The 27,378-nt window shown below is 39.0% G+C and overlaps 1 protein-coding gene across 10 annotated transcripts in view; it reads left to right on the top strand.

Annotated features, from left to right (window-relative positions):
• Nucleotides 1–27,378, top strand: part of rptor (regulatory associated protein of MTOR, complex 1) — a 207,349-nt gene that overhangs the window by 140,492 nt on the left and 39,479 nt on the right. For 7 of the 10 annotated variants that reach the window (XM_049479590.1, XM_049479586.1, XM_049479588.1 and 4 more), the window contains exons 13-22: nucleotides 904–987; nucleotides 5,246–5,356; nucleotides 8,407–8,481; nucleotides 8,744–8,818; nucleotides 9,305–9,370; nucleotides 10,701–10,892; nucleotides 11,127–11,267; nucleotides 13,125–13,245; nucleotides 14,393–14,533; nucleotides 18,985–19,140. In XM_049479590.1, the coding sequence (XP_049335547.1) occupies nucleotides 904–987; nucleotides 5,246–5,356; nucleotides 8,407–8,481; nucleotides 8,744–8,818; nucleotides 9,305–9,370; nucleotides 10,701–10,892; nucleotides 11,127–11,267; nucleotides 13,125–13,245; nucleotides 14,393–14,533; nucleotides 18,985–19,140 (1,162 nt within the window). The remainder of the gene's footprint in view (nucleotides 1–903; nucleotides 988–5,245; nucleotides 5,357–8,406; nucleotides 8,482–8,743; nucleotides 8,819–9,304; nucleotides 9,371–10,700; nucleotides 10,893–11,126; nucleotides 11,268–13,124; nucleotides 13,246–14,392; nucleotides 14,534–18,984; nucleotides 19,141–27,378) is intronic. The other 3 variants (XM_049479593.1, XM_049479592.1, XM_049479589.1) reach the window with 1 other exon arrangement.

Here is a 27,378-nt window from a genome sequence, read left to right as displayed (position 1 = left end):
GTAAACACGCAGACTATAGCCCAATAATACTCGTCTCTAGTAAAAGAGCAAAAGAGCTAGTGCTGCGGTTAGCGGGCAATGCCGCATGACAGTGCTAAACTGAGGAACCCTGACTGTTAGCCAGGGTGATATTAGCTAGCGGTTCATCCCAAGCAGCTTGTTTTAACATGGTAAACATACAGGCTACATTCTGATATACTCACTTCTAAACAGCAAGAGACAGCTGCGGTAAGCAACTAATGCTAACGCTGCTCCATCAGTGTTATCCGGGGTCAGCAGCAGGGTACAGGCCAATAATATTTACCTCTGAACCATCCATCTATCCATCCATCCATCCATCCATCCATCTATACTCATCTATACCTGTCTATACATACTGATATGTCATTCCTTTAATGTAATTAAAGAAAATAACTTGGGCTCATGTCTCTTCTCCATAAATACACACACAGCAGAATAAGCAGTGCGCAGTGCCAGCGCATGGGGAGTGTGTGAGAGCCGGAACACCTGTTCATGTTGTTTTACCTGATCCTCTGTGTGGGTGGGGGAGGTTTCCTGTGTGTTAGTGTTTGTGCTTGTTTTCATACATTTGCCAGGCAAAACTTTACATATATACATACATATATTCATACATTTACTTATATAACACACATGTTGGCATAATATTACAAATGCTTATTAATATAATAGATATAGGACTTTCTATTTTAAAATCTGGGTACTCAAAGATATATATGTCCCCACATCCTGAGATGGTATACAAACACTTGTGTAGAGGTTGGTGGGCTATAGGTGTGTCCTTTATCTCCTGTGTGCCGTCTTTGTTGTGTGTTACTGTGCCAGACCCAGATATGAGCTCATCTTTCAGGTCCTTTTCACCTTCCCCCTGCTGTTCTCTTTCAGGTCCTCCTCAGCCAGGTGCACAGATTGCGGGCCTTGGACCTGCTGGGATGCTTTCTGGACCTGGGTCCATGGGCAGTGAGCTTGGTAATGCCACACAAGATAAAGACATAATTTCCGTTGTATGGTCAATTAGCAGATCTGTTGCAGTGTTGATTTGATGAAAAATCTGTTTTTTATGGGTTACATTTACATTTAAGGTGTTTACAAGGCGCCCTTATCCAGAGCGACTTACAAAAGTGCTTCTTTGTGTACTTAATAAAACAAAAGTATAGTTTGCTAGTTTGTAACCACTAAAATGATAAAGATATTGGGTTTTTTCCGCACTTTAGGGTGCACTGGATTGATTATAAGGTGTTTTTTAGGCAAAACTAGTAAGAAACAAGGGTGTCGCCATGTTTCCCTTGTAATTTAGCAGATTTTGCTGCTGGGTGGTGGTGGGGGAGTAGGTAAATAACTTAAGTTAAGTAAAGCTAAGCTAAGTAAACAAAACTATGATTCTTAAAAATAAAAAAACACATTCTTTCAAACTTAAACAAGTGCTGAATATTAATCTACTTAATAAGTAAAGTGCTTTTGTTTATTTACAGTAACCTTAGATTCCCAAATTTCTCTAGCACCAAAGCTAGAGCATTAGCATAAGCCACTAAATGCTAGCTACACTAAGGAACCCTGAGTGTTCCAGTAAGCCCGGGCGATATTAGCTAGTGGTTCATCCAACGTAGCTTGTTTAATACGATAAACACTCAGACTACAGTCGGATGTACTCCTAAACTATAAAAGAGCTAGTGCTTAGTGTGGTTAGCCGCTACTGCTAATACTGCTCCAGCAGTGCTAGCGGGGGTTAGCAGCAGGTTACAGTTTGATAATACTCGCCTCTTAAAGGCGAAAGAGCTTACGCTTAGCGCGGTTAGCGGCTAATGCTAATACTGCTCCAGCCTCGGTGCTGGAGAGCTAAACTAAAACTCCTGTGTAAAGCTGTACTTTAGCGAAGGGGCTTTACTGCTCCTTACAACCTGACTGGTAAAATACATACATACAGCGCACCGGTTAAAAGGCGCACTGGTGATTTTGGGGAAAATTTAAGGATTTTAAGTGCATTATAGTGCCAAAAATACGGTATATTGATCAGTTTTTCAATTAGAAAGGACAGCACAAGCACTTGGGTGGCTTCCTTAAAGAGAAATGTTCAAATTGAACAGATGTTATAAAGGAGAAATCTGCATGAAACCTAATTCCTGATTTTTCAAACCAAAGACAGTCATATATACATATGTATGTATTTGTGTTTGTGACATCACATCCTTAATGAGTGAACGGAACTGTAGGCTAAACTGTCAGAAACCATCTAAGCAAGGGACATGTGGCAGTGCTGTGCATACTAGTGCTAATTGGTGTACATAAGCTTCAGTTACTCATTAGCTACATTAGCATGGCAGCTTTAGCTAAAGACGAAACTTCAGACCTCAAACATGTCTTGACTAATTGACTACATTTGAGGCTCGGGGGTAAAATTGTACTGAGTAAACCTTATTTTTGTAGAGCTATCACTTCAAAGTTAGAGCGAAATGACTTACAAACTGATGCCATCCTTGTTAATTGTTATTTATGTCAGTTTTACGCCTTTTGAGCGGGTCTGCAGTGCATTTAAATGGAGATGAATCTAGCCAAACTTCCAGTGTGTCTCTTCAGTGTGCCTTTTGGTCGCTGTTATCAACACAGCATTTCCCTAAGGAGCTTTAATTCCAATATTAAAGAGCAGAAGAGTAAGGAAAAAGGTAGGTAAATACAGAGCGATGAAGAGTGTGTAATTTTGCATAGCTCTGATTAAATTTTGGTGACCAGTCAGAGCATAGATGAATAATGGCTGTTTAAAATCCTGTTCTCTCTGAAAGAATTACAGATACTGTGCACTTATCCAGCGTTCAGCATACTTAAGCATGAAGAATTGCCTGTCGAGAGCAACTCCAACAGCCAGAAAAGAGGCTCTAGAACTGTAAAACAAATAAAAAACATCACTTTCTGAACCTGTAATAGCAGGGGTTATGCGCTGATCTGGACAAAAAACAATAGAAATACCCTTTGGTCCACTACCCTGATCGTCATAGAGCTCTGTGATTGTATTTATAAAGTTAGTATGAAGTCTGACACACATCCACAGTTAGGAATTGTGTTCATTCAGCATCTAAAATTAAAGTTTAATTATTGTTCAGTCTAAGGTCACACAGAGGACTATGAACAACACTCAAGAGGAACAGGTTTTAGAAGGTGCAGTGAGTTGTGATATAAAGAGAGTGTTTTAAAAATAAATGAACTTCTTTCCCAACAGAATATTTTACAGTGGTTTTAATTCTGCACTGGCTTGAAATTATCAAGGGGCATTTTGATAAATAGTGATGAAGCCTAGTCTCTGACAAGACAGCATTTTAAATGAAGATTTCCGTTAAAAAGAAAATACAGTCTATGACTAGGCTTAATCCTTCTTCTTATGGTCCCTAATGCTCACAGTCCTCTACTATCCTGGTCTTCTATGCTATTCGTTTCACTTCCTTATTTTTAAACAGACCTATGTTCCCAGGTCCCCATTGCTTACACTCCCATATGCTCCCTGTCAGGAATGCTTTTGACCCCCTGTACTACCGATCTGGTAATTTTCCAGCCCTTTATGCTTCTGATCCAATTCCCCTGGTCCTCTATGTTCCCAATCATTTATGCTCCCAGTCCGTTAGGTTCCCACTCCCATATTCTGTTGGTCATGTATGCCCCTGGTCATTATTTGGCCCCTGGTCACCAATGGCCCTGGCCCCCAATGCTCCCAGTCTCTAATGCCCCCGGTTCTCAATGCCCCTGGTTTCCAATGCCCCATGTCCCAATGGCCTATGTCTCCAATGCCCCATGTCCCCAGTGCGCCAAGTTCCTCAATGCCCCTTGTCCCCAATGTCCCTCAATGCCTCTGCTCTGTAATGTCCTTAGTCCCCAATGCCTCTGCTCTCCAATGCTCCATGTCCCTCAATGCCTCTACTTCCCAATATGCCTAGTCCTCTTTATTTCCCAGACCCCTAAGTCACTGGTTCCTAAGTTCATGCTATGCTCCTAGTTCCTAGTCCATGTTCCCACTCCCATATATCACCAGTCATGTATGCCCCTGGTCATTAATGGCTCCCAGTCCTCAATGGCTCTGGCCCCCAATGCTCCCAGTCCTCAGTGCCCCATGTCCCCAATGGCCCTTGTCTCCATGTCCCCAATGTCCCTTTTCCCCTTTTCCCCATCCTCCTTATGCTCCATGTCCCTTAATGCCTATGCTCCTTAAAGCCCTTATTTCAAAATGCCCTATTACCCCAATGCCCCATGTCCCCCAAGGCATCTGTTCCCTAATGCCCTTGGTTCCCAAGGCCTTTGCTCCCCAATGCCCCTTTTCCCCAATGCCTCTGCTCCCCAATGCCCTTGGTCACCAATGCCTCTGCTCCCCAATGCCCCCCATGTCCCCAATGACCCTTGTTCCTATGCCCCCAGTGTCCCTTGTCTCTTTTTTCCCCATGTCCCTCAATGCCCCATATCCCTTAATGCCCTTATTTCCCAATGCCCCTTGTCCCCCAAGGTCTCTGCTCCCTAATGCCCTTGGTCCCAAAGGCCTCTGCTCCTCAATGCCTCCTATCCTCCAAGGCCTCTGCTTCCCAATGGCCATTTTCCCCCAATGCCCCCATTTTCCCATGTCCCTTAATGCCTCTGCTTAATGCCCTTGGTACCAAAGGCCTCTGCTCCCCAATGCCCCATGCCCCCAATGCCTCCAATCCCCCAAGGCATCTGCTTCCTAATGCCCTTGATCCCCAATGCCTTATGTCCCCAATGCTCCATAGTTCTCTATATTTCCCAGACTCCCATGTTCCTGATTCCTAAGTTCATGCTTCCAGGCCCTTATATTCCCAGCTTCATATGCACTCTGGCTTTTGTTCCAAGTTTCTTTATTTCAGTAGATCTATTCCGATTAGCCATGGATTGACGAGTTAAGGTGCACACAGATGATCAATATTTATAGCTGTAAAGTGATCAGCGGGTATTGTAATTGGATTTTGTCTGTGTCCTTTCGCTTTGTGCCAAACACACTGTGAGACCTTTTACATTTCCGTTCAATCAATAGTGGAGACATCTAGACATTATTAAATCCACTTTAACCTGACCACTCATTGTGGCCTACTGCTTTATTTGCTCTTCTCTTTTCTCTAATCAGGTGTTAAATACTGTGTAATATGGAACTGCAATATTAAGAATAGACAGTTTAAGAATATTGACAGTTATTTTAAAATGATTAAAATTGTTTTTTTTTTTTTTTTACTCTTTATTGTAGGCTCTGTCTGTAGGGATATTTCCTTATGTACTGAAGCTGCTGCAAAGTTCAGCGAGAGAGCTGCGTCCACTTCTCGTCTTCATCTGGGCCAAAATCCTGGCGGTGGACAGTGTAAGTAGACTCTGTTCTTCTGAGAAGACTCAACAGTAGATGATGAAACATTTCTGTGAGGGGAATTTGATTGCATTCATCCCCACAAAAGAGCAAGAGCATCAGTATGGTTAGATTTAGATGCTTTATGATTAGTTTAGCCATTCCAACTCATCCCAGAGGTATTGTATGAAGCTTCACTCCAGAGAAAAAAAAATATTTTTGGGCATTGGGCATTATGACTTTAGGCTCACGTGTTCACTGCTTCTCCAGTAGGTCCAGTTCTTTTGGTCAGTGCTTTCCGTGGATATTGTATAAACGTGTCAGCAAAGGGTGCCCCTATTAGAAAAGCCAACTGGACGTACAGTGTTCTGTTGAAGCCCAACTCGTTTAGCATTGAATGTTTGACTGTCATTTTCTTGCACAGGAAGTTTTTAGCTGATATTTGTGAACTTGTTAACTTTAACTGTGTGTTTGGCTGCATTTGATGCATTTGAGTGTGAAACCCACCTCCACAGCTTTGTACCTGCAGCTTTAAAGCCCCTTTCATGCAGATAAAACATGTCTGAAATAACAAAGTGATGGTATGCCTATCTCTTTGAGATCTCTGCAGTGTCTGTGTGTGTGCGGTAGGGTTGGGTGGACTTGTGTGTGTGTTCCCTCATCTTCTCTCTGCGACAGATTTTCTGCGTCAGGCTGAATAAACATTATTAGTGTCGTAAACAAGGCTTTTGTTTCCGCCAACTTTGATGTGGCATAAAAAAAAGCTAACAAAACCGTACACATTCGACACACACCAGCCTTCTGCAGCTTGGGGTTTTGGCAGCTTGACATAAATCCGTTACACAACTGAATCTGTCGGAGTGAAGCTCAGAGATTTGCTCAGACGTCTAGACACACATTTGGTTTTCTGTGCTGCATCAGCGACTGTAAAGATTGTAGCAGGATGCACCACAACCACACGTATTAATGGGATTTTTATAACTTTAAACTCCAGAGAATCAAGATTGATTATTTAACTCCAGAGACTCTCACAGATTTACATTAGTTTTGCAAAACCAGACACGGCATGGCACCCCAAAGACTTGACTCAGACTCATGTCAGAGGCTCACTTCTCCAAGATATTGAAGACTTGACTGTTTTGCTGCCCAGAGGCTCAACTCTGACTCACACCCCAGATACTCTGAACTTGACTTGGACTCTCACTCCAAAGATTTGACTTGGATTTACACCCCAGAGACTTTATGTCCCAGGAACTTAAAACTCAACTTAAACTCACATCCCAGATACTACAAAGTCTCCTTAAGTTTTCAAAACTCACATTTGCTCAGTTTGGCTCAGACTAACACCCCAGAGACTAGAGGCTCAATTTAACTGCTAATCCCAGAGGTTTAAGGCTCTACTTTACGTTCCAGAGACTTAAGAATCAACTTGAGTTCTCAAAACGTCATAAGTTTGACCCAGATCAATACCACAGAAAAGCATTACTCAATCTTAACTTGCATCCCAGTGATTTAAGACTCAAGTGTAACTTGCATCCCATAGAATCAACTTGAACTTTTGAGTTTTCAAATTTGCACCCAATAAGTTCAACACTGATTTACACCCCCAAGACTCTAGACTCAACTTGGATTCACATCCCAGAGACAAAAAAACCTTGAATTTTCAAAACGTCAATTTGCACCCCTCAATTGAGACTTAAGGCTTAATTTGAACATGCATCCCAGGGCTTTACGACTCAACTTCTCATCCCAGTGACAAGAGTGAACTTGAATTTTCAAAACTCCCAAACTCAGATTTGACCCAAATCCAATAGTCAAGAGACTCAACTTGAACTTTTAAGAATCAATTCAAATTTGCAACTGGTAAAGTAAACTTTGATTCACACCCCCAAGACTCTGACCTCAACTTGGACTTGCATTACAGAGACTTGAAACTCAACTGTCTGTAAGCTTGAGTGGGACTTGCACCCCATAGACTTAAGGCTCAATTTGGGCTTATATTCCATAGAATAGAGGACTTTTGGAGACTCAAATAAAACTTGCACCACATAAGCTTGACCCAACTTACATCTCAGGGACTCAAGACTCCATTTGAACTTTATTTAAGACTTTTAAGACTTTCCAGAGACTCAACTGGAACTTTTAAGAACTTTTAAGAACTTTTAAGAACCGACCTCATGGCTTTAAGACTCAAGTTTTCATTTCAGAGACAAAAGAGTCAACTTGAATTTTCAAAACTCCCAAACTCAAATTTGACCCAAATCCAATAGTAACTTTTGAGAATCGATTTAAATTTGCACCCATTCAACTTTGATTCACACCCCCAAGACTCAACTTGGACTTGCTTTGCAGTTACCTGAAACTCAACAGTCTCAAAGCTTGACTTGGACCATTTAGACCCATGAAGTTCAACTCTTGCACACCATACCACAAGAGTTAAGACTCAACTCCCTGTAATCTTGACTTAAACTTCCACCCCAGAGTTTCGGTACTCAACTTGGACTCGCGTACCAGAGACTTGAGACTCAACTCCCTGTCAACTCCCAGAGTTTCAAGACTTAACTTGGATTTGCATCTCAGAGAATCAAGACTCAAATTGGGCTTTTGGAGACTCGGCTGAAATTTGCACCACATAAGCTTGACTCAAACTAGCATATCAGAGACTCATGATACAACATTAAATTGCATTTCAGAGACTGAACTTGAACTTACATCCCCAAGACTTGAGATTTAATGAGAACTTGTGGAGACTCGACTCAGATTAGAGCACCATAAACTTGACTTAAGACTTAAGACTCAGACTCTCAAGACTCGCATCCCAGAGACGCAAGACTCAGAATTGGAATTGTATCCCACATAAGGCCGTTCTTGACTTTTATTAATCTTTTCTTTGAGTGGTTTATTTGATATATAATATGATCATTTCTGTTTAATCTAGACTGAAGGTCAGTTATGATTCCAGGTTGACTTTAATTAGTTATTAGTTTGATTTATATGGTATATCTGTATTAACTGTGGTTGTTTTGTGAAATCAGTTATTATTATGTATTTCTTTCTGTTTTTGTCAGTCCTGTCAGGCTGATCTGGTGAAGGACAACGGCCACAAGTACTTCCTGTCGGTTTTGGCTGATCCGTACATGCCGGTCAGTGTTCACCAAATTCTCCAGATTTTCACTCTTTTTCTAAATCAGTTTTGTGGACAAAATCAGTAGTTTACTCCTTTTATTATCTAATCAGTATTATTCCTTTTATCATTGATTATCCAATCAGTATTTTATTCTTGATTAATTAATTTCCCTCCATTTGATTATTTGTTATCCATTATATTCCTTGTTATGTGTTTTATATTATACTACTTGCTATGTGTTTTACTCCTGATCCCTGATGTGAGTGTATGTTCATAAGGAGCTGGGAAATACGTGGGGTCTCACATCCCAGAAAGACCATGAATGGATGTGTTTACTTGCATTACAGGACAATGTAAGGATATGCTCAAATCTATGTGTTTTAACTGTACTGTTGTGTAAGGCCCTTTGGTTATATCTTGCACGAACAGGCGGCTAAAGACATGAAAGATTACCAGTGCCAGTGCGCGCCCTCAGATTCTTATTTCATTTCTTGCCTGTATTATTTTTTCTTTTGATACTTTGTAAAATAAAATGCTTGTTTTCAGCATCCCGAGTCTGGACGTTTGTCAGTTAACACGACAGTTTTTAATTAATTTATTTATTAAAAATTAAAAATAAATGCGGCCACTCATGCATCCGTTTCCGGACATGTTTAGCTGACTGAGATCACGCTGATGTCACAGGCATACTCACACACAACTGACATATGAACCAAATGGGGTCCCAAGTCAGTTAGTTTTAGAGTTGACTTATTAATCATGTTTTTTCATTTTTTATGCTGTGATTCACTGATGTCATCTGTTTTGCTGATTCACTGTGTTTGCTGATATTTTTCCAGGCGGAGCATCGGACCATGGCAGTGTTCATCTTGGCCGTTATTGTGAACAGCTACAACACAGGACAGGTTTGTTTGAGGAGCTTTTACTGAAAGCAGTGTACAGTACTGTACAAGAGTCATTTTCACAGATCGCCTAGACCTATTTTATACTATGTGTCTACCTGCAATAAATTCTATATAACAAAAGAACAAACCCAAATAAACATAAAGTCAGTGGTCAGTGAGAGTTTCTACCTGTAATAAACTCTATATAATAATAGAATAAACCCAAATTAACATAAAGTCAGTGATCAGTGAGTGTGTTTACCTGTTATAATCTCTTTATAACGTTAGAATAAATCCAAATAAACATAAAGTCAGTGGTTAGTGAGAGTGTCTACCTGCGATAAACTCTATATATCAATAGCCTAAACCAAAATAAACAAAGTCAGTGGTCAGTGAATGTTTCAAAAACTGTAAAACTCTGTAGTGGAAAAAATTAAGAGACTACTTCAGTTTCTGAATCAGTTTCTCTGATTTTGATATTTATAGGTATATGTTTGATCAAAATGAACATTGATGTTTTATTCTATAAACTATGAACAACATTTCTCCTAAATCCCACATTGAAATATTGTCATTTAGAGCATTTATTTGAAGAAATTAAGAAATGGCTGAAAAGAAAACGCTTTCAGATCTCAAATAATGCAAAGAAAACAAGTTCATATTCATAAAGTTTTAAGAGTTCAGAAATCAATATTTGGTGGAATAACCCTGGTTTTTAATTACAGTTTTCATGCATCTTAGCATGTTCTCCTCCACCAGTCTTACACGCTGCTTTTGGATAACTTAATGCCACTCCTGGTGCAAAGATTCAAACAGTTCAGCTTGGTTTGATGGCTTGTGATCATCCATCTTGATTGTATTCCAGAGGTTTTCAATTTGATAAATTTAAAGAAACTCATCATTTTCCATCAACTCTAATTTCCGGATGGGCTATCTTTATCTGTGGAGAATTGCCTCTTTTCTGTGGTTTCTATGACACTACAGGTCCTGACCCGTCCCCCTACCATCCGATTCAGTCAGTTCTCATCCCTCTGTCTTTTTTGGAATTAGCAAAACACAGCCTTGTAGGATTTTTTATATTATAATACACATATACAAAAAAACACAAAGTGTAGTAAAACAACGTTTTTCTATATTGGTATAAAATCGTTTAATATAGAATCTTAAATCAACTATTTGTTTCAGTACCAGGACAACTCTTCTTCTTACTGATCTCTTTATTATTTATTTTTTCCAATTACATTCACTCTCTATTATATGTGTGTTTATTGTGAATCAGTAAATGTTGCACCTTTGATTGAGCACTGAGTGTTTTGCTGAGCTCTCTTCTTCTCCTCTCTGTCCGCTGCAGGAAGCCTGTTTGCAGGGTAATCTGATAGCCATCTGCCTGGAGCAGCTCAGTGACCCACACCCGCTCCTCCGACAGTGGGTGGCCATCTGCCTCGGCCGAATCTGGCAGAACTTCGACTCGGCCCGCTGGTGTGGAGTCCGAGACAGCGCCCACGAGAAGCTCTACAGCCTCCTCTCCGACCCCATCCCAGAGGTACTGACCCGGGCCGGGGGAACTGAGCTCAGAGTAATGGGATTTCAGTGCAGGGAAATGGAAGCAGATGGATATGATATGTGTGAATATATAGGTCAGATGCAAAACTCAACAGGTGTGGAATTTAAGCTCAAGTTCATTAAATACATACATCCACACACATCCATGTACATCGTATAGTATGAATGTTTGAGGTGTAGAACTTTAAAACTTACTTGGTTAATTGACACACAGGTGAGATGTGCTGCTGTGTTTGCTCTGGGGACATTTGTTGGGAATTCAGCTGAGCGGACGGATCACTCCACCACCATCGACCACAATGTGGCCATGATGCTCGCCCAGCTCATCAATGATGGGAGTCCTGTGGTTAGGAAGGTAAGAAACACCTGAAGCTCTAAACTGAAAACTGTAGTGGCCTCTATTTTTGACCATTTTAGTCAAAATTGTGGATATCTAGGTTTACTGTAAATAAACGTAAGTGCTTTACCTACCCAAATAAGCATTTTTCAGTTGAGAAATCTGTGTAGATTAAAGTCCAGTACTTGTTTGACTTTGAATTTATTTATTTATTTTTTTTAATAACCCCAGTGGTAAGACCTGCGCAATTACAAGGGTCCCCTATTTTCGGCCATCTTGCAATTAGCTTAAAATATCCTATATTCACTGAAAATATATACACTTTGGCTTTCATTTTAAGTAATAACAACGCTTAAGCTGATATTGTTGGCTAATAATGTGTGTAATAATGTGTATTTTCGAATCGCTTATTTGGGCTTATTTGTTGGACCGTGTCTTTCTTTGTGCCGCCGCGGTTCCCAGTGGTGAATAATGATATCGTATCTGTCCTGTGTGGGCATCCATACGCTGATTACGTCAGGAATACATGGTGACCCCCTTGTTCACTTAAAATTAGGCTCCCTAAGTAGTGCACAACAATAGAAATCGAGAAAAATAGCCGTTGCGCTATGGAAATGTGGAGCGCGCTCCACACAGTTTTTTTTACGCACAGATTTACAACATTGTTAGTGATACTAAGATAATGTTTTATGACAGGATTTTTTGTTAAAATAAAGTTTAAGTGTTCGTCTATGGTGGGAGGTAATGTGTTTTGAATTTCCTTAAAGCGATTGGCAGAGAGGGAAAGAAACTGTGCAATAGGTGGAACTGGTGCCCGAAAATAGGGGACCACACGTTAAATTTTCTGTGTTGGCTTAGCTTTCGGTATACATGTATATCATTTAGCACTATGCACTTGTGTGGCACAAGGACTAAAAATTCTAGATAAATTCAAGATACTTTTAGCGCAAATACTACCAGAAATAAGCCACACTGGTGAGACAATTCTTATTTAGGCTTCTTTTGGATGTGGCCTAATCTTTGACCTTTATCTGAACAGTTTGGTGCTGATGTGTAATTGACATGTATGCACAAAACACCAATGCTTCATGTGAAGTTTCAGTTTCATCTTTGCCAGAATCACTAGACATGAAGTTCAGGCTGAGCGCTGGGGTTTGCTTGAGTGCTCTGTAAAAAAAACAGGTTTTCAGCCACAGACAGAGTTTTTATTTTTATTTACTTGATGCTGCAGTTGCATCTTTTGGTCATGGTTAGCCATTTTTCTTTAGGAACACTGAGCAGTTGAGACATATAATCATCATCATCATCATCAGTCCTTTTGGTACTGGCTGAAGCATAAGGTACCAACAAAGAGCTTTCTTTGCGAAATATTTGCGGATTTTAAAAGTTTAAATCTCTCCCAACTTTTAAATGCCTAATTTTAAGGTTTTCTCTGATTTTCAGAGATCCAGTGAATAAAAACACACGACAATGGCTCTCTTTATGGTTCTTTTTCTCGAACTTTAATTACAAACGGGAGGGCACCTAGGGCCTGATGAGGTCACTAATATATGTTTACTATATAAGTTTACTATCAAAGAATTTCCATTAACCTACTATGTGCTTACTTGAAACGAAGAACAAACAACCTCATATTGTTAATCTTTAATTATATTTTTCTTTTTATCATTGATAAAGATTTTAGTATTTTTGTTCCATGTTTGATCTCCTTTATCATTCCTTTCATTTCTGATGTTTAAGATTTTGGTCGTGGTATCGTTTCAGTATCAATATTGAGATATTTAGGCAGGTATCGTATCGAAAGTCCAGGTTTTGCTATTGTGACAACACTAGTTTTAAACCGTACTCTGTTTGTGTGTGTTTACATGACTACAGGAACTGGTTGTAGCTCTCAGTCACCTGGTGGTTCAGTATGAGAGTAATTTCTGCACCGTGGCTCTGCAGTTCATGGAGGAGGAGAAGAACTACGCAGCTCCTTCACCTGCCAACACTACAGGTACAGACAGGGTTATATATGCCCAACATAAAAAAGAAATAATGCTGTTTGATGCATTCCTTTATTTCAGTTTTTGTCTACACAGCTGTATGCAAATGTGCTAAGAAGATAAAAAAATATGTACATTTCTGCTTTTTTGTCTTTATTATCTTTATTCTAAAACTATTAGTGAGATTCATTCCTCTGTTAAAGGCTAAGCACCGCCTAAAGGATCTCCCTGAAGATTTCACATTATTTTAGCTTCAAAAAATGTAAACGTGAATTAAAAATGACAATCACATATTTAATTTTCTTTAAAATCGATGAATTTAGGTAAATTTATGGAAAAACCTGAGTCGCTATGGAAATACCAGAAAGATGCTGACTGACGTCACCAGTGGAAAACAGTGAATAGTGCCACTGTGAAACACCGTTAGCAATGACAGACTAGGACTGCAAATTTATAGTGCTGGTTCTTCAGATTTTAAAGATATTTTCAAATCAACAAATAAAAAACGAATCTACAGTGATTGTGGGGGAATCCGTTGTTGTGCCGAATTCTGCACCCCCACCAGGTAAAGCACCCCCTCCTGGGAGTGTGCGCTATGTAGCGTCAATTGAAAGCTGAGACATCTGCTGACTTTTTTTTTTTTTTTTTCTTTTTCAAATAAACTTGAATACGTGTCATTTCACAAATCAATAACCCGAGAGATGGTGCTTTTCTTGGCGGGGGGCTGAATTTGGTAACACACCGGCTTTCCACATTCTGTAGTTTTGTTTATCTTCTGAAGTGAAGTGAGCACTACAGATAACAGAGTGTGTTGCAGTCCTTTCCAGACTGCCCTTTTAATGTCTTCCAATTTTGTCCGCTTTTTGGATATTTTGGGGTCTTCGGGCCATTTGTGTGCATCATCTTCAGTTTATCTGGTTAAGTTTCTTGGGTTGTTTTCCAACATCTGCGGCACATATGATGTGTGTGATAGACTACGATAGACTATGATGTGTGTGATAGACTACGTTGCCAAATAAAAGACTTTTAAGCTGTATTCCTTGAATTTTTGGGAAAAAATTTCTTCTAACCATCGATAATCACAAGTTTATGTGCTTTGTCTTCAATGACATAATACTCTCATTGTGAGTGAATTATATGAATTATTGTTTATGTCAGAGCCGGGAAATCTGACTCCGGTCAGAGAAAGCCCGGCCATTCCTCGGCTGCGGTCAGTGAACTCCTACACCAACATCCGTGCAGCCACCACCGCGCGGAACCTCAACAAGAGCCTGCAGAACCTCAACCTCAACGAAGAGGGTGAGACGATCGTTTACATTCAGACTCTTTACACACACTGCAAAAAACTAAATCTTAGCAAATGAAATGATATAAATTTCAAGGAAATAAATCTTATATTTTTCTCTGATAAGAATTTTTGACTTTTGACTCTGATAAGCATTGTTTTGTGTAAGATTGCTTTACTGATTTTGGAATAATAATGTAATTCAGTCTTATTTAGAATTTTCACCTCGTTTTAAGTAATTAAAACTCAAAATAAGTTATTCTGATTTTTCTGTATAAATCTAACCCACAAAATAAGGAATTTTGGCTTGATTTAAGTCTTACTTTTTACTCATTTTGAGAATTTAAAGAAATCTTCCTAAGAAAAATCTGCTCGTCTAGTTTTGCCAACAGATTTTTTTTTTGCAGTAATGTCCCTGATCACACTTCAGCATTGACATCATCCAATCAGAACACTGGTGCTTTTTTAAAAGAAGTTTCAGCTTTCTGCTATTGATCAGGTATTGAGTCTCTGCAGGAAGTGCTGTTTTAATTCCAGTGCAAAATGTTCCAGAGAAAGGGAATGTGAGGAGTTATGTATTTCAAAAAGTCAAAAGATGGCAAAAAAAATGTACACAGTCTGTGTTGTGAGAGAATTCTGTACATCTTTATTTGGTGACACCTAAAATAACTTGAGAGAGGAAGAAGTGATACGGAACATTGGAGCTCAGAACCACAGGTGTACCTCGGTGTGTGATGAAAATAGCAAACCGTATAAACAGGAGTCAGCTATTGAGACAGCCAGCACCTCAGAGGACCCTGCCCTGATGTATCCTGTGTATTATTTCTAGGCCTGAAACTGTTAAGTATTTTTGTTTTGACTAATTCATGTCCCAGAAATAAATATGATCTATTATATTGTCTTTTTAAGACCATATTATGCCACTAATATAATAACATTACAATAGCCTAATAATGCAGTTACGGTTTTTAAAATACCGTATTTTTTGCACTATAAGACGCACTTAAAAACAAAAGTGCGCCTTTTAATCAAGTCAGGTTGTAAGGAGCAGTAAAGCCACTGTACTTAAGTACAGCATTATACAGGAGTTTCAGTTTAGTTCTCCAGCAGCATTAGCGCTAGCTCTTTGGCCATCCAGAGGTGAGAATTATCAGACTGTAGCCTGCTGCTAACCCCAGCATTAGAATCAGCAGCTAAGCACAGTGCTAGCTCTTACTTTGCTCAGAGGTGAGTATATTTGACTGTAGTCTGTGTGTTTACCAAGTTTAAACAAGCTACGTGGGAAGAACCACTAGCTGATAGAGCCCTGGGTTTCCGGAACACTCAGGGTTCCTTAGTGTAGCTTTGTCAGGTGGCATTAGACGCTAAACGCTAGCGTTAGCCGCTAATGCTAATGCTCTAGTCTTAGTGGAAATCTGGAAATCTAAGCTTACTGTAAATAAACAGAAGCACTTTACTGAACCAAATAAAAACATTTTCAGGAGAGAAATATGTGTAGATTAACATCCAGCACTTGACTTGTCTGAAATGTTTTTTTTAAGAATTGTAGTCTTGTTTACTTAGCTTAGCTAGTTACTAGTGTCACATAAAATGCGCTTTATAATTCAGTGTGCCTTCTGTATAAAAATAGACCAAAAAATAGACAGTTATTAATAGTGCACCTTATAATCTGGTGCACCTTATAGCGCAAAGAATATGATATATTTACATTACATTTAGCAACATTTAGCAAAGGTTATTCCTATTACAGAACTCTCCCACATAATGGCTCACTGGCGTTATCCACTGCACCACACCAGCCACTAATAGCAATACTTAAAAAAAAAATATATAATATTCAGACACTGTGATTGATATAGATTTTTTTTGTTATCCTAAACAAATAAAATAAAATATATTTCTTAAAAGTAAATATACTGGTTTATTCATGTGAAATAGGCTCTAAAATAAGTACACCTATTTTTTAGGGATGGTAAAGAAAAAGCACTTTCAGTGTTTGACCAAATGAATAAAAAAGACCTAATCATTTTAATAAAACAAGGAAATGTGTATGATGATTAATGCTGGTAAAATAATTACCATTTGGTTTAATAACTTTCTGTAAGGGAGCTTTTAGAGGTTTAGAAGTCTGGTTCCGTTTCCGCTCACCACCACTGTAAACCGTTTCACACTAAACCTGTGCTAAATTAATTTAGTTTTACATTTATATTTTATATTTTATATTTATATTATATATATAAATATATATTTATATTATATATTATATTTTAATATTTGTAAGTTGACAGCAGTTGCATATTTCTACCACAATTATGTTCTGTATCATTAAAAGTATTTGCCTCTTGTCTGAAGTTCTCAGATTGTGCGCAGTTTAAATACTGAATAATAATAGTCATAATTTCTGACACATAAACCTATTTTTGGTGGAACAGTAAGCTGAAGGCCAGCCGGCTTGAATGAAGAGAGCACATTTTTATTCAGTGCTTTCAGGCTAATTGAATCTGAAGCGGGTTGTGGTGGTTAGCAGCAGGATCGGCTCCTCCAGCGCAGTTAGGGGTTAAGTGTTCTGCTCAAGGGCACAATGTGCAGATTAGTTTTCATTGCAGGTCTTTTGGCTCTTTTTATTTTAATGGCTTGGTTTCGTTCATTTTCTGAGCACATTCTGTGTCTAATGAAGATCATGTGGGTCAGGTCATCTCAGGTTATAGCCAGGAACACGAACTGCTCTGTCTGACGTAAAAATTAGTAAACAATTGACACTAATATTATTATTCTTGCTAAACGTAAAGGCTTTCATTTTTATTCTGTCCAACTAATACCTGTACCTGATACTTTATTGGGTATAGTTGATTAGACACAGACAGACACCAACAGACGGCCGACAGAAATCACATCCACATCCACAAGTGCAGTGTTCTTTAGGTTCTATGGGACATGGCAAAAGTCATGGGACACAGTGGTAGTGTTATGTCCCGTGACTTTTCGCATGTCAGTGTATATAGTTGAATGTATGCTAAAGATTAATCATGTATCTACAGGAGGTGGAGTAATAAATAGGGATATACTGATGTACTATCTGCTGATGCAGATAATCACATTTATAACTTACAGAGAGACTAAACACCTCGTTAAATAAAGATAAGCTAGGTAAACAAAACTGTAATAATACTTTATTGCAAAGTCAAACAAATGCTGGATGTTAATCTACACAGATTTTTCTCCTGAAAAAATATGGGTTTATTTGGGTGAGTAAAGCGCTTCTGTTTATTTAAAATAATCTTACATTTACAAAGTAATTCCATTAAGGCTAGCTGCGGTTAGCACTAGTAAATGCCGCCCGTCAGAGCTACACTGAGGAACTCTGAGTGTTTCAGTAAGCCAGGGCAAGATTAGCTAGCAGTTTGTCACACGTAGCTTGTTTTAACACAGTTTAAAACACAGAATATGTTCAGATATACTGGCCTCAGCCAAAGAGCACTTAGTGGGGTTAGCAGCTAATGCTAATACTGCTCCTGCAGGTGTAGACAGCAAGGTTTAGCAGCAGGCTACAGGTTGATAATACTTACTTCTAAACGGCATAAGAGCTAGCTAGCACGTACTACGGTTAGTGGCTAAGGCTAATGCTGTTCCAGCGTTGCTAGTCAAGGTTAGCAGCAGGCTACAGGCCGATAATACTCACCACTGAACGACGAAAGAGCTAGCGCTTAGCACGGTTGGCGGCGAATGCAGAAAGAACTTCATTGAAACTCCTGTATAATGCTGTACTTCAGTGGAGTGGCTTTACTGCTGTTTACAACCTGACTGATAAAATTCATACTTAAAACGCACTGGCGATTTTTGGGACATTTAAGGATTTTAAGTGCACCTTATAGTGCGAAAAATACGGTAATCAAAATCTCATGTCCAGTGTTTGCCATTGCTTGGTCCTTTTCTGCATTGGTTTAAAATATTGTCTATTTTCTAAAAAAAAAAAAAAAAAAAAAAAAAATTATTGGCCAATACCAATTTAATTCCAATATCATTGTGCATCTCTAGTAATAAAGATTAATTATGAAATAAAGTGTTCTATTGTAATAATTTGATTAGATGAAATTTGGTTTATTTTTGTTTAAATTGTGTTGTGTGTAGTAAATTACCATAACGTGAGGTAACCACAAGAACAGAGCATCAATAACGTTCTGTCACAGAAGCGTTCGTCTGTCTTTGTTGCAGTAAAGTGAGTGATATCAGGCTGTAATTGCTGACCTGGTGGGCGTGTGTAGTGTCCAGTGTGTTCTGAAACGAGTCTGGTGTATTAAAACCATTATTGACGGTCACTCAGAGGTGAAAAGGTTCACTCTGTCGTAATGTGCTGACGTAAACAGACGGGCTGTAATTGAAGTTTGTCCAAAATGTCTCGCGACTCATCGCTTTTCTTTTGTTTGTTGTTTTTGTTTTGTTTTTTTTTTTCCATTATTTTTTTCAGGTGGCCCTGTGACCTTTTCTCCGGGTAACCTGAGTGCCAGCAGCAGTGCCAGCAGTACCCTGGGTAGTCCTGATAATGACGAGTACATCCTGTCCTTTGAGACCATCGACAAGATGAGAAGAGTCAGCTCCTACTCCTCCCTCAACTCTCTTATAGGTCAGAATCCTGCACTGTACTCACTGTACATACTGTACTACATTGTATGCATATACAGCATATTAATAATGCATTACGTTCCTCATCACAGCTAAAGGCGTAAGGCTTTGAAACCACACTACATGTGCAGAAGTGCTACACATGCTCCTTCATTGTTTCTTCAGAGATCAAAAGCATTACAAAGAGTTTTAGATTAATTTGGATCAATACTGTGAGGATTTGATTGCATTCAGACAATAAGAGCCTTAGCAAAGACAATTAAAAGACCACTTCAGTTTCTGAATCAGTTTCTCCGATTTTGCTATTTATAGGTTTATGTTTGAGTAAAATGGACATTGTTGTTTTATTCTATAAACTATGGAGAACATTTCTCCCAAATTAAAAAAAAAATGTTGTCATTTAGAGCATTTATCTACAGAAAATGAGAAATGGCTTAAACAACAAAAAAAAGATGCAGAGTAATGCAAAGAAAAAAAAAACAAGTTCATGTTCATCAAGTTTTAATAGTTCAGAAATCAGTATTGGTGGAATAACCCAGTTTTTTAATCACAGTTTTCAGGCGTCCTGGCATGTTCTCCTCCACCAGTCTTACACACTGCTTTGGGATAACTTTATGCCACTCCTGGTGCAAAAAAATCCAAGCAGGTCAGCTTGGTTTGATGGCTTGTGATCATCCATCATTCTCTTGATTATATTCCAGAGGTTTTCAATTTGGTAAAATCAAAGAAACTCATCATTTTTAAGTGCTCTCTCATTTTATCGATGAAGAAAATGTATTTTAAGGTAACGAATATGTCAGCATAGGGTTAATTCAGTAATTTAGCTCTAAACAATGGAGCTCTCAGGATCTGGCACAGATTGTATTATTACAAATTGTATGTCTCTTATTTTTTCGGAGCCCATAGACAAGTGTACATACTGTCGCGTTCCGATGAAAAACTATATAATTTGAGCAGACAGACTGTCTGTCCCTTTTCTTTTCTGTCTCACATTTCTTGATAAACAGACCAATAAAAATACTTCAAAATGACCTTAAATAAGCATTTCTGGAACCGGCTGGGACACCAGCTTCTGCAACTTACGAGTGTAACTGCACCATCTGTAGGTAAATGTGCTACTGGATGCCATATGGAACCTGTATGCCTCCATGTCCAATCGTTTCTCATTTTGTTTCCAGGATAAATATGGCCCAACAGGAAATTAGAGCCTTCTTTCAATTGTAGATGTTTTACATATTAACACACAAACTTTCATTTCATTTCAATGTTCTTTAAAGCCTTCTTCCTGGTTTTACTGGTTCAGCAATTTTCCATTTTTTAAACACTTTTGGTACAGAAGGTACTGATCGCTGAATTCTGTTAAAATATCCCACAAGACCTGCCTGATATTTTGGAGATGTTCTGACCCAGTTGTCAACTCATCACACTCTGGCTCTTGTCAGAATGTCTCGGATTCTTACTCTTCCAAAACACAGACTTCAACAACTGAAGTTTCTTCACTTGATTCCTTGTAGATCCACCTTTTGACAGGTACCATCAGAAGCAGATACTCACTGTTATTCACTTTTACCTGGTATTGCTTTTAATGTTATGGCTGTTGAGTGTAAAGAGGTGTACACCACTGAACTGTTCACTGTCTAGGGGAGTCTTTATTGTTCTTTAGTATTTGTTATTTTTTTTAGTTGTATGCTGGATAGAAGCCTACAGGCATGATCTATAGAGACGATGTGTAGGATTGCAGTGAATCAAATATATATATATGTATATGTCAATAATATCTCCACCCTCTCTTTCTCCCTCATTCTCTCCCTCCCTCTCTCCATCCTTCTTTCCATTATATTGACGTTATGCTTTGTGCAGTAAGCTCTTGGCTGGGTTTTCTCCTGTGTCTGTGGGTTTAAAGTGCTGTCGGCTGTGTGTTCGTTTTTGAAGTGCGGAACAGTGTGAACGTCCTGACTGCTGGTGATGCTGTAAAGTGCTGTAGTGATGAATACAGTGTGTACAGTAGTAGATGTGTTTTTATGACCATGTTATACTGCAGTGACTTCTTTTATCGTCTTTTTTTTTATCTTCCCATCAGTAGTAGTAGTTTTTCCGTGCTCCTTTTGCTGTTCGTAAGTTGTTGTTTTTTTTATTATATTTTAGAGCAAGAATGAAAGCAAACATATCATGGCATTAATTACAAGAAAGTAGAGAAAAATACTGTCTATGCTCAAATTTTTTTCCCATTTTGTCCCCCAAACATTTGGAGTGGATTTTTACTATAGGTTTACATAGGATCTCCGGTGGATTTTGTGTTTTAAAAGGAATCTAAGACTAGGTGCGTTGCATTACACATGTTGTAAAGTAACATATGACATTACAAAGACTGTTATTAGTGTAAAAATGTCTTTATTTTAACATGTTTATTTTTAAATGTTACTGCCTCACAGTGCTGTTAGCCAATCAGAGGCGATATGTTTGCATGTATGAATATTCATGAGCAAGAGCCGAAATCCTATCGTTTCTCCCCGCCCACTCCTTCACCGGACTAAAGCAGCGTTATACCGCATCACTGGAGCACTTTTTTTTTTTTTTGGTGATATAAAAACAGCTCACTTGGCATTCATTCATACTAGAAACCACAGCTAGACAGCTAAAATGAATGAAAAAACAATTAAATGTTGTGTTTTTTATATATATTGTATATATTAACTGTATATATGTGTGTTTTTCTTTATCTGGAACATTTCTAGGTTTATCTAATCTTATCGGTGATTGATGCTTTATGCCCTTCAGGCTGAAGCTTTGTAATAGATTTCACACTCCCTTCCCTGCCCCCCCTCCCTGCCAACACACACACACACACCTTTTCTACCATCTCATTTCTTTTATCTCTGTATCCCCCTCATCCTCTTCCTCCTCCTGTTTGAAATTTGAGGACACTCTGTTGTTCCCTACCTCTTTCTAACCTCCTTTGAACTTTCTTTTCTTTTTTCCGTCCTCTCTTTTTCTCTTCTACCTCCCCTCAAACCCTCTCGCTGTCTCTCGATCTCTCTCCAGTGCGTTCTTATGTAACCCCTTCATAAGGGAGGATGTATCCTGCATATAGAGCACAAGTGAGATAACACTGGAAAGTGTGTGTGTGTGTGTGTGTGTGTGTGTGTAGGAGATGTCAGAATTGACATAGTAAGCAGGTAACACTGGGCATCGGAGCTCAGGGAGTCCACAGGAACATCCTGTACTCTCGCAGCAGTGCATTGTGGGTCAGTGAGTGATTACTGATGCAGTTACAGTGCAAACCATTAGAATTGTAGACAGTGTATATTTTCCATATACATGTGAAAATGAATTAAATAATATTGATCTGATTTGGGTTTAAAAATTATTTATATATATATATATATATATATATATATATATATATATATATATATATATATATATATATATATATATATATATATAACACAGTCAGTTTATATACCATTCCACCCACCCTCCACCCACATCCATCCCACCCCACCCACACTCCAGCAAAATCCATCCCACCCCTTTATCTGAACCATGGGCTGTTGTAATGTTATGGCTGATCAGTATATCTGCATATTGCTATGTCATTTTATTATAACCTTTTAATAAACGTATTAATACAGAATAGATGATGACTCCACGTGTAACTAACTGTGATTATGTAATTTTTGGAATGGAATTGAATGTGGCAACATCTCCAAAAGGGGTTTAGTGTTTGCAGAAAATGCGGCAGTCCAGCGTTTGTGTTTCAGAAGGCCTTATTCTGGTTCTCGCTGTGATTTGTATGTGTATAATCATTATGTGAGGGAAGTTGGTAAACACTCTCAGCATAAATCTAATCACCGCCGTATCGTCTCACAGCACATCTCGCCTAGCTAATACCCTCAATAATGTATTCCCTGCAGTGTGTTATTGCCTTACAGTGAATTTGCTGTGTGTGTAAAATGCTTTTATTTTTTTACCATCTTGTGATATAACTGCAAAAACTTCCAGCTCATCAGAAAGCAGTAGTGGTCAGAGTGTCACTGCATATTTCCCTGACCGGACCCTGACAATACCTGCGTCACCCTTATGAGAGACTGTATATATAACAATACATACATTTACAGTGTTATTAATCTATAGTTCTGGAAAACAAATTAAGAGACCACTCTAGTTTCTGAATCAGTTTCTCCGATTGTGCTATTTATAGGTATATGTTTTAAGAGAGTTTTAAGAGTTAAAAAAATAGTATTTAGTGGAATAGCCCTGGTTTTTGATCACAGTTTTCATGCATCTTGGCATGTTCTCCTCCACCAGTCTTACACACTGCTTTTGGATAACTTTATGCCGCTCCTGGCGCAAAATTTCAAGCAGTTCAGCTTGGTTTGATGGCTTGTGATCATCCATCTTCCTCTTGATTATATTCCAGAGGTTTTAAATTTGGTAAAATCAAGGGAAAATGTTGCCTTATATTCACCTTCTATAAGAGATTGTAGCTCCGCCTATCTATAGTGTTATTAATAATCTAATCTACACTAATATTAAAATGTGTGAACCAGAGTCAGCTTTTAGACAGCTGTGCTTTGCATTCGTGTGTGTGTGTGTGTGTGTGTGTGTGTGTGAGAGAGAGAGAGTGAGAGAAAAGTGAGAAAGAAAGAGGAAAGAGTGAGGGGTTTTCCCTGGAGTGTGAGTTGAAGAAGCTCTTGCTGGGGTGAGCACGAGGCAGACACTCTGTGAATCTCAATAGCTATGGAAGCCATATACACACACAAGAACACTCTGAATAGGTAACACACACACTCACACACTTCAAAAATCAGATTGTGTGTACGTATACAAACCGTTTACACAGTCAATTCACAATATTATGACCACCTCCTTTTTTTTTCAGCTCCACGGACCATATAGCAGCACTTTATAGTTCTATAATTAAAGATTGTAGTTTTTTTGTTTCTCTGCGTACTTTATTATTATCCTCCTTTTACTCTGTTCTTCAATGGTCATGACCCCAGAGGACCACCAGTAAGCAGGTATTATTTGGCTTGTGAATCATTCTCAATATGTTGGTGGTCTGTTATTGTTGTGCTGGTTTTAGTGGATCAGGCACAGCAGTGCTGCTGGAGTTTTTAAACACTGTGTCCGCTCACTGCCCTCCACTCTATTAGACACTCCTACCTATAGCTGCTCCACCTTATAGAAGTAAAGTCTATTAGCTGAATATTTTGTATTTGTTGGACTCATCTCAGTCCATCAGTGATAGCTGATAAGTGATTAGTACAATGAGTGTAAAAAATAAAGAGGATGTGGTAAAGGTGTCCTTCCTTAAAAGCCACTTTTTCTTGTTCTTTGTGAAATACTATAGGTCTCCCTGAGTTGTATATGATGCTGCACATGAAACTGTTCCTCAATCTCCATTGTCTGCAGTAGCTAGTAAAGCAACCTGTCTCATCAGAAAGGAGCTAACAGCGCTAGGAATAACATGGCAGTTCTTTCCTGTGTTATTTGTGCAAATATTACATTAGTGTTACATGCTGTGCCCAGTAATTCAGAGATAAGGAACAACTGGTTAGAATTTTGTCTGTGGAACACCACTAGCAAAGTACAAGTGAAATAGATAGTTGATTTTTAGAAAGGTTTTGTTTGCACTAATTAAAAGTAAAAATCCACCCAGGGTGTTTGTAAGTAACTATAGGTTTTACATAGGATCTCCGGTGGATTCCGCGTTTTACAGAGACTCTTAAGACTAGGTCAGTGGCTGAACTGCACTTAGCAGGGCATCACATATGTTGTAAAGTAACATATGACATTGCAAAGTCTGTTATTAGTGTAAAAATGTCTATTTTTAAAACATTTCTGACTGTTGCCTCCTGCTATCGCAGTGATGTTAGCTAATCAGAGGCTATATGTTTGCATGTATGAACATTTCGTTAGCAAGAGCCGAAATCCTATTGTTTCTCCACACCCACTCCTCCACGTGAATAAAGCAGCGTTATACCGAATCACCGGACCACTCTACCTGAATAATTGTCATGTGAGTCTTATAATGGTCTCTGAAGAAAGACAGGATTTCTGCTCTTGCTCATGAATATTCATACATGCAAACATTTTGCCTCTGATTAGCTAACAGCAGAGTCCACTCTATATCATAAAGTCTGGCGCAAATGGCGCCTGCTTTGACCGGTATTCTGTGCTACCATGATTCCCTAGTGTATATTTAAGGTCTCGGTAAAACGCGGAATCAACCGGAGATCCGATTTAAACCTATAGTTATACAGTGGGGAGAACAAGTATTTATATGATACACTGCTGATTTTTCAGGTTTTCCCACTTGCAAAGCATGTGGAAGACTGTATTTTTTATCATAGGTACTCTTCAACTGTGAGTGATGGAATCTAAAACAAAAATCCAGAAAAATACATTGTATGATTTTTTTAATTATTAATTTCCATTTTTTTGTGGGAAATAAGTATTTGATCATCTATCAACCAGTAAGAATTTTGGCTCTCACAGACATGTTACTTCTTCTTTAAGAAGCCCTCCTGTTCTCCACTCATTACCTGTATTAACTGCGCCTGTTTGAACTCGTTACCTGTATAAAAGACACCTGTCCACACACTCAATGAGTCAGACTCCAGCATCTCCACAATGCCCAAGACCAGAGAGCTGTGTAAGGACATCAGGGATAAAATTGTAGACCTGCACAAGGCTGGGATGGGCTACAGGACAATAGGCAAGCAGCTTGGTGAGAAGGCAACAACTGTTGGTGCAATTATTAGAAAATGGAAGAAATGCAAAATAACGGATAATCTCCCTCTGGCTCTGCTGCAGCCTGGCTTTAGCTCTGTCTGTGGGCGGTCCCGAGCCGAAGTGGGCGAGACCATGATCTCACGAGTTGACGTTGACACAATGCTTTTCCTGATCGACTTGTTTTTCTGAATATTTTCCTTTACCAGCTGCTGCAGACAATGGAGGTTGAAGAACAGTTTCATGTGCAGCATCATACACAACTCAGAGAGACCTACTGTACTTTACACAGAACAAGAAAAAGTGGATTTTAGCCGAAGGAGACCTTTAAGCACAAAATCTAACCCCCACTTTCTGCAGCATTAAAATTATGATTTTCAGCATGATCTTTATCTTAAGCACATTATTGATTCACCCTCATGGTTTAATACAGTGCTGCATGTATGTGTGTCTGTCTCTCTGTGTTTATCTGTCTGTTAACTCTGATAACATCCTGCACATCACAAGAGAGTAAAGTGCACATCTGGAAGAATGAGGGTTAAAGCTCACAGCAGATTGATAATGTCGTGTTATATTGAGAGAAAACCCCAGAGAGCGTGAAGATAAATGCCAGTCCTCCCCGAACGATTTATAGCCGCTATATATAATGCCTAAATGTCACCATCTGATTGGCAATAGATGGCTTGGATAATCTGACTTGTTTTTTCAGCCAGTAGATTCTTCTGAGACAAGCGCCAGATATATTCAATTTTTACCATCAATTTTTTTTTTTTTACCTTATTTTTATTAAATTATAAAGTTATTTACTGTTCCTCCTCTCCACTGTATAAAACTGCTAACACAACTCTATAGAAGTTTAACAAACTTGGAAGAGAACACTAACTGCTACTGTTACATAAGCTAACAGATCCCTTTGTTAAATAGCATCACCTACGCTGAATGATTGGGGGAGAGGGAGGACCTTTCAACCCACTCAAGAGTTTAAGAGGAAAGTTAAGTGACTGACAGACACTGACAAACGGCTGCGGCATCACCAAGTAGTGATGGTCAGTTAATTGAAAATTAATTTTAACTTTATTTCAAATTTCCCATTTTCTCCAAATTTAGCTAGGCGAATTTCCCCACCCATGCAGCTGCTACTCAGGTGTATATCCCCAGTCACTAGTGATCCCACAACACAACACAGGAAGGTGATGACCAGCACATGCCTCCTCCGATACATGTGAAGTCAGCCACCGCCTCTTTTTTTAAACTGCTGTTAATGCAGCATTGCTGAGTAGCCAGCACACTTGGAGGAAAGCACAGCGGCTCCGATACAGACGCCTTGTGCTGATCATCATCATCCTAGGAGTGATGAGGGGAAGGGGCGCCATCTACCCACCCAGAGCGAGCAGGGCCAATTATGCTCTCTCGGGGCACTGCCAGCTGATGGCAAGCTGCATAACTCGGATTTGAACCAGCGATCTCCAGACCCAAATGTTTCTTAGTGACAGTTGAAAAA

The sequence above is a fragment of the Astyanax mexicanus genome, chromosome 5 (genome assembly GCF_023375975.1).
Source record: "Astyanax mexicanus isolate ESR-SI-001 chromosome 5, AstMex3_surface, whole genome shotgun sequence".
In the NCBI taxonomy this organism is placed as follows: Eukaryota; Metazoa; Chordata; class Actinopteri; order Characiformes; family Acestrorhamphidae; genus Astyanax; species Astyanax mexicanus.
This window is presented reverse-complemented; position numbering and strand designations above follow the sequence as displayed.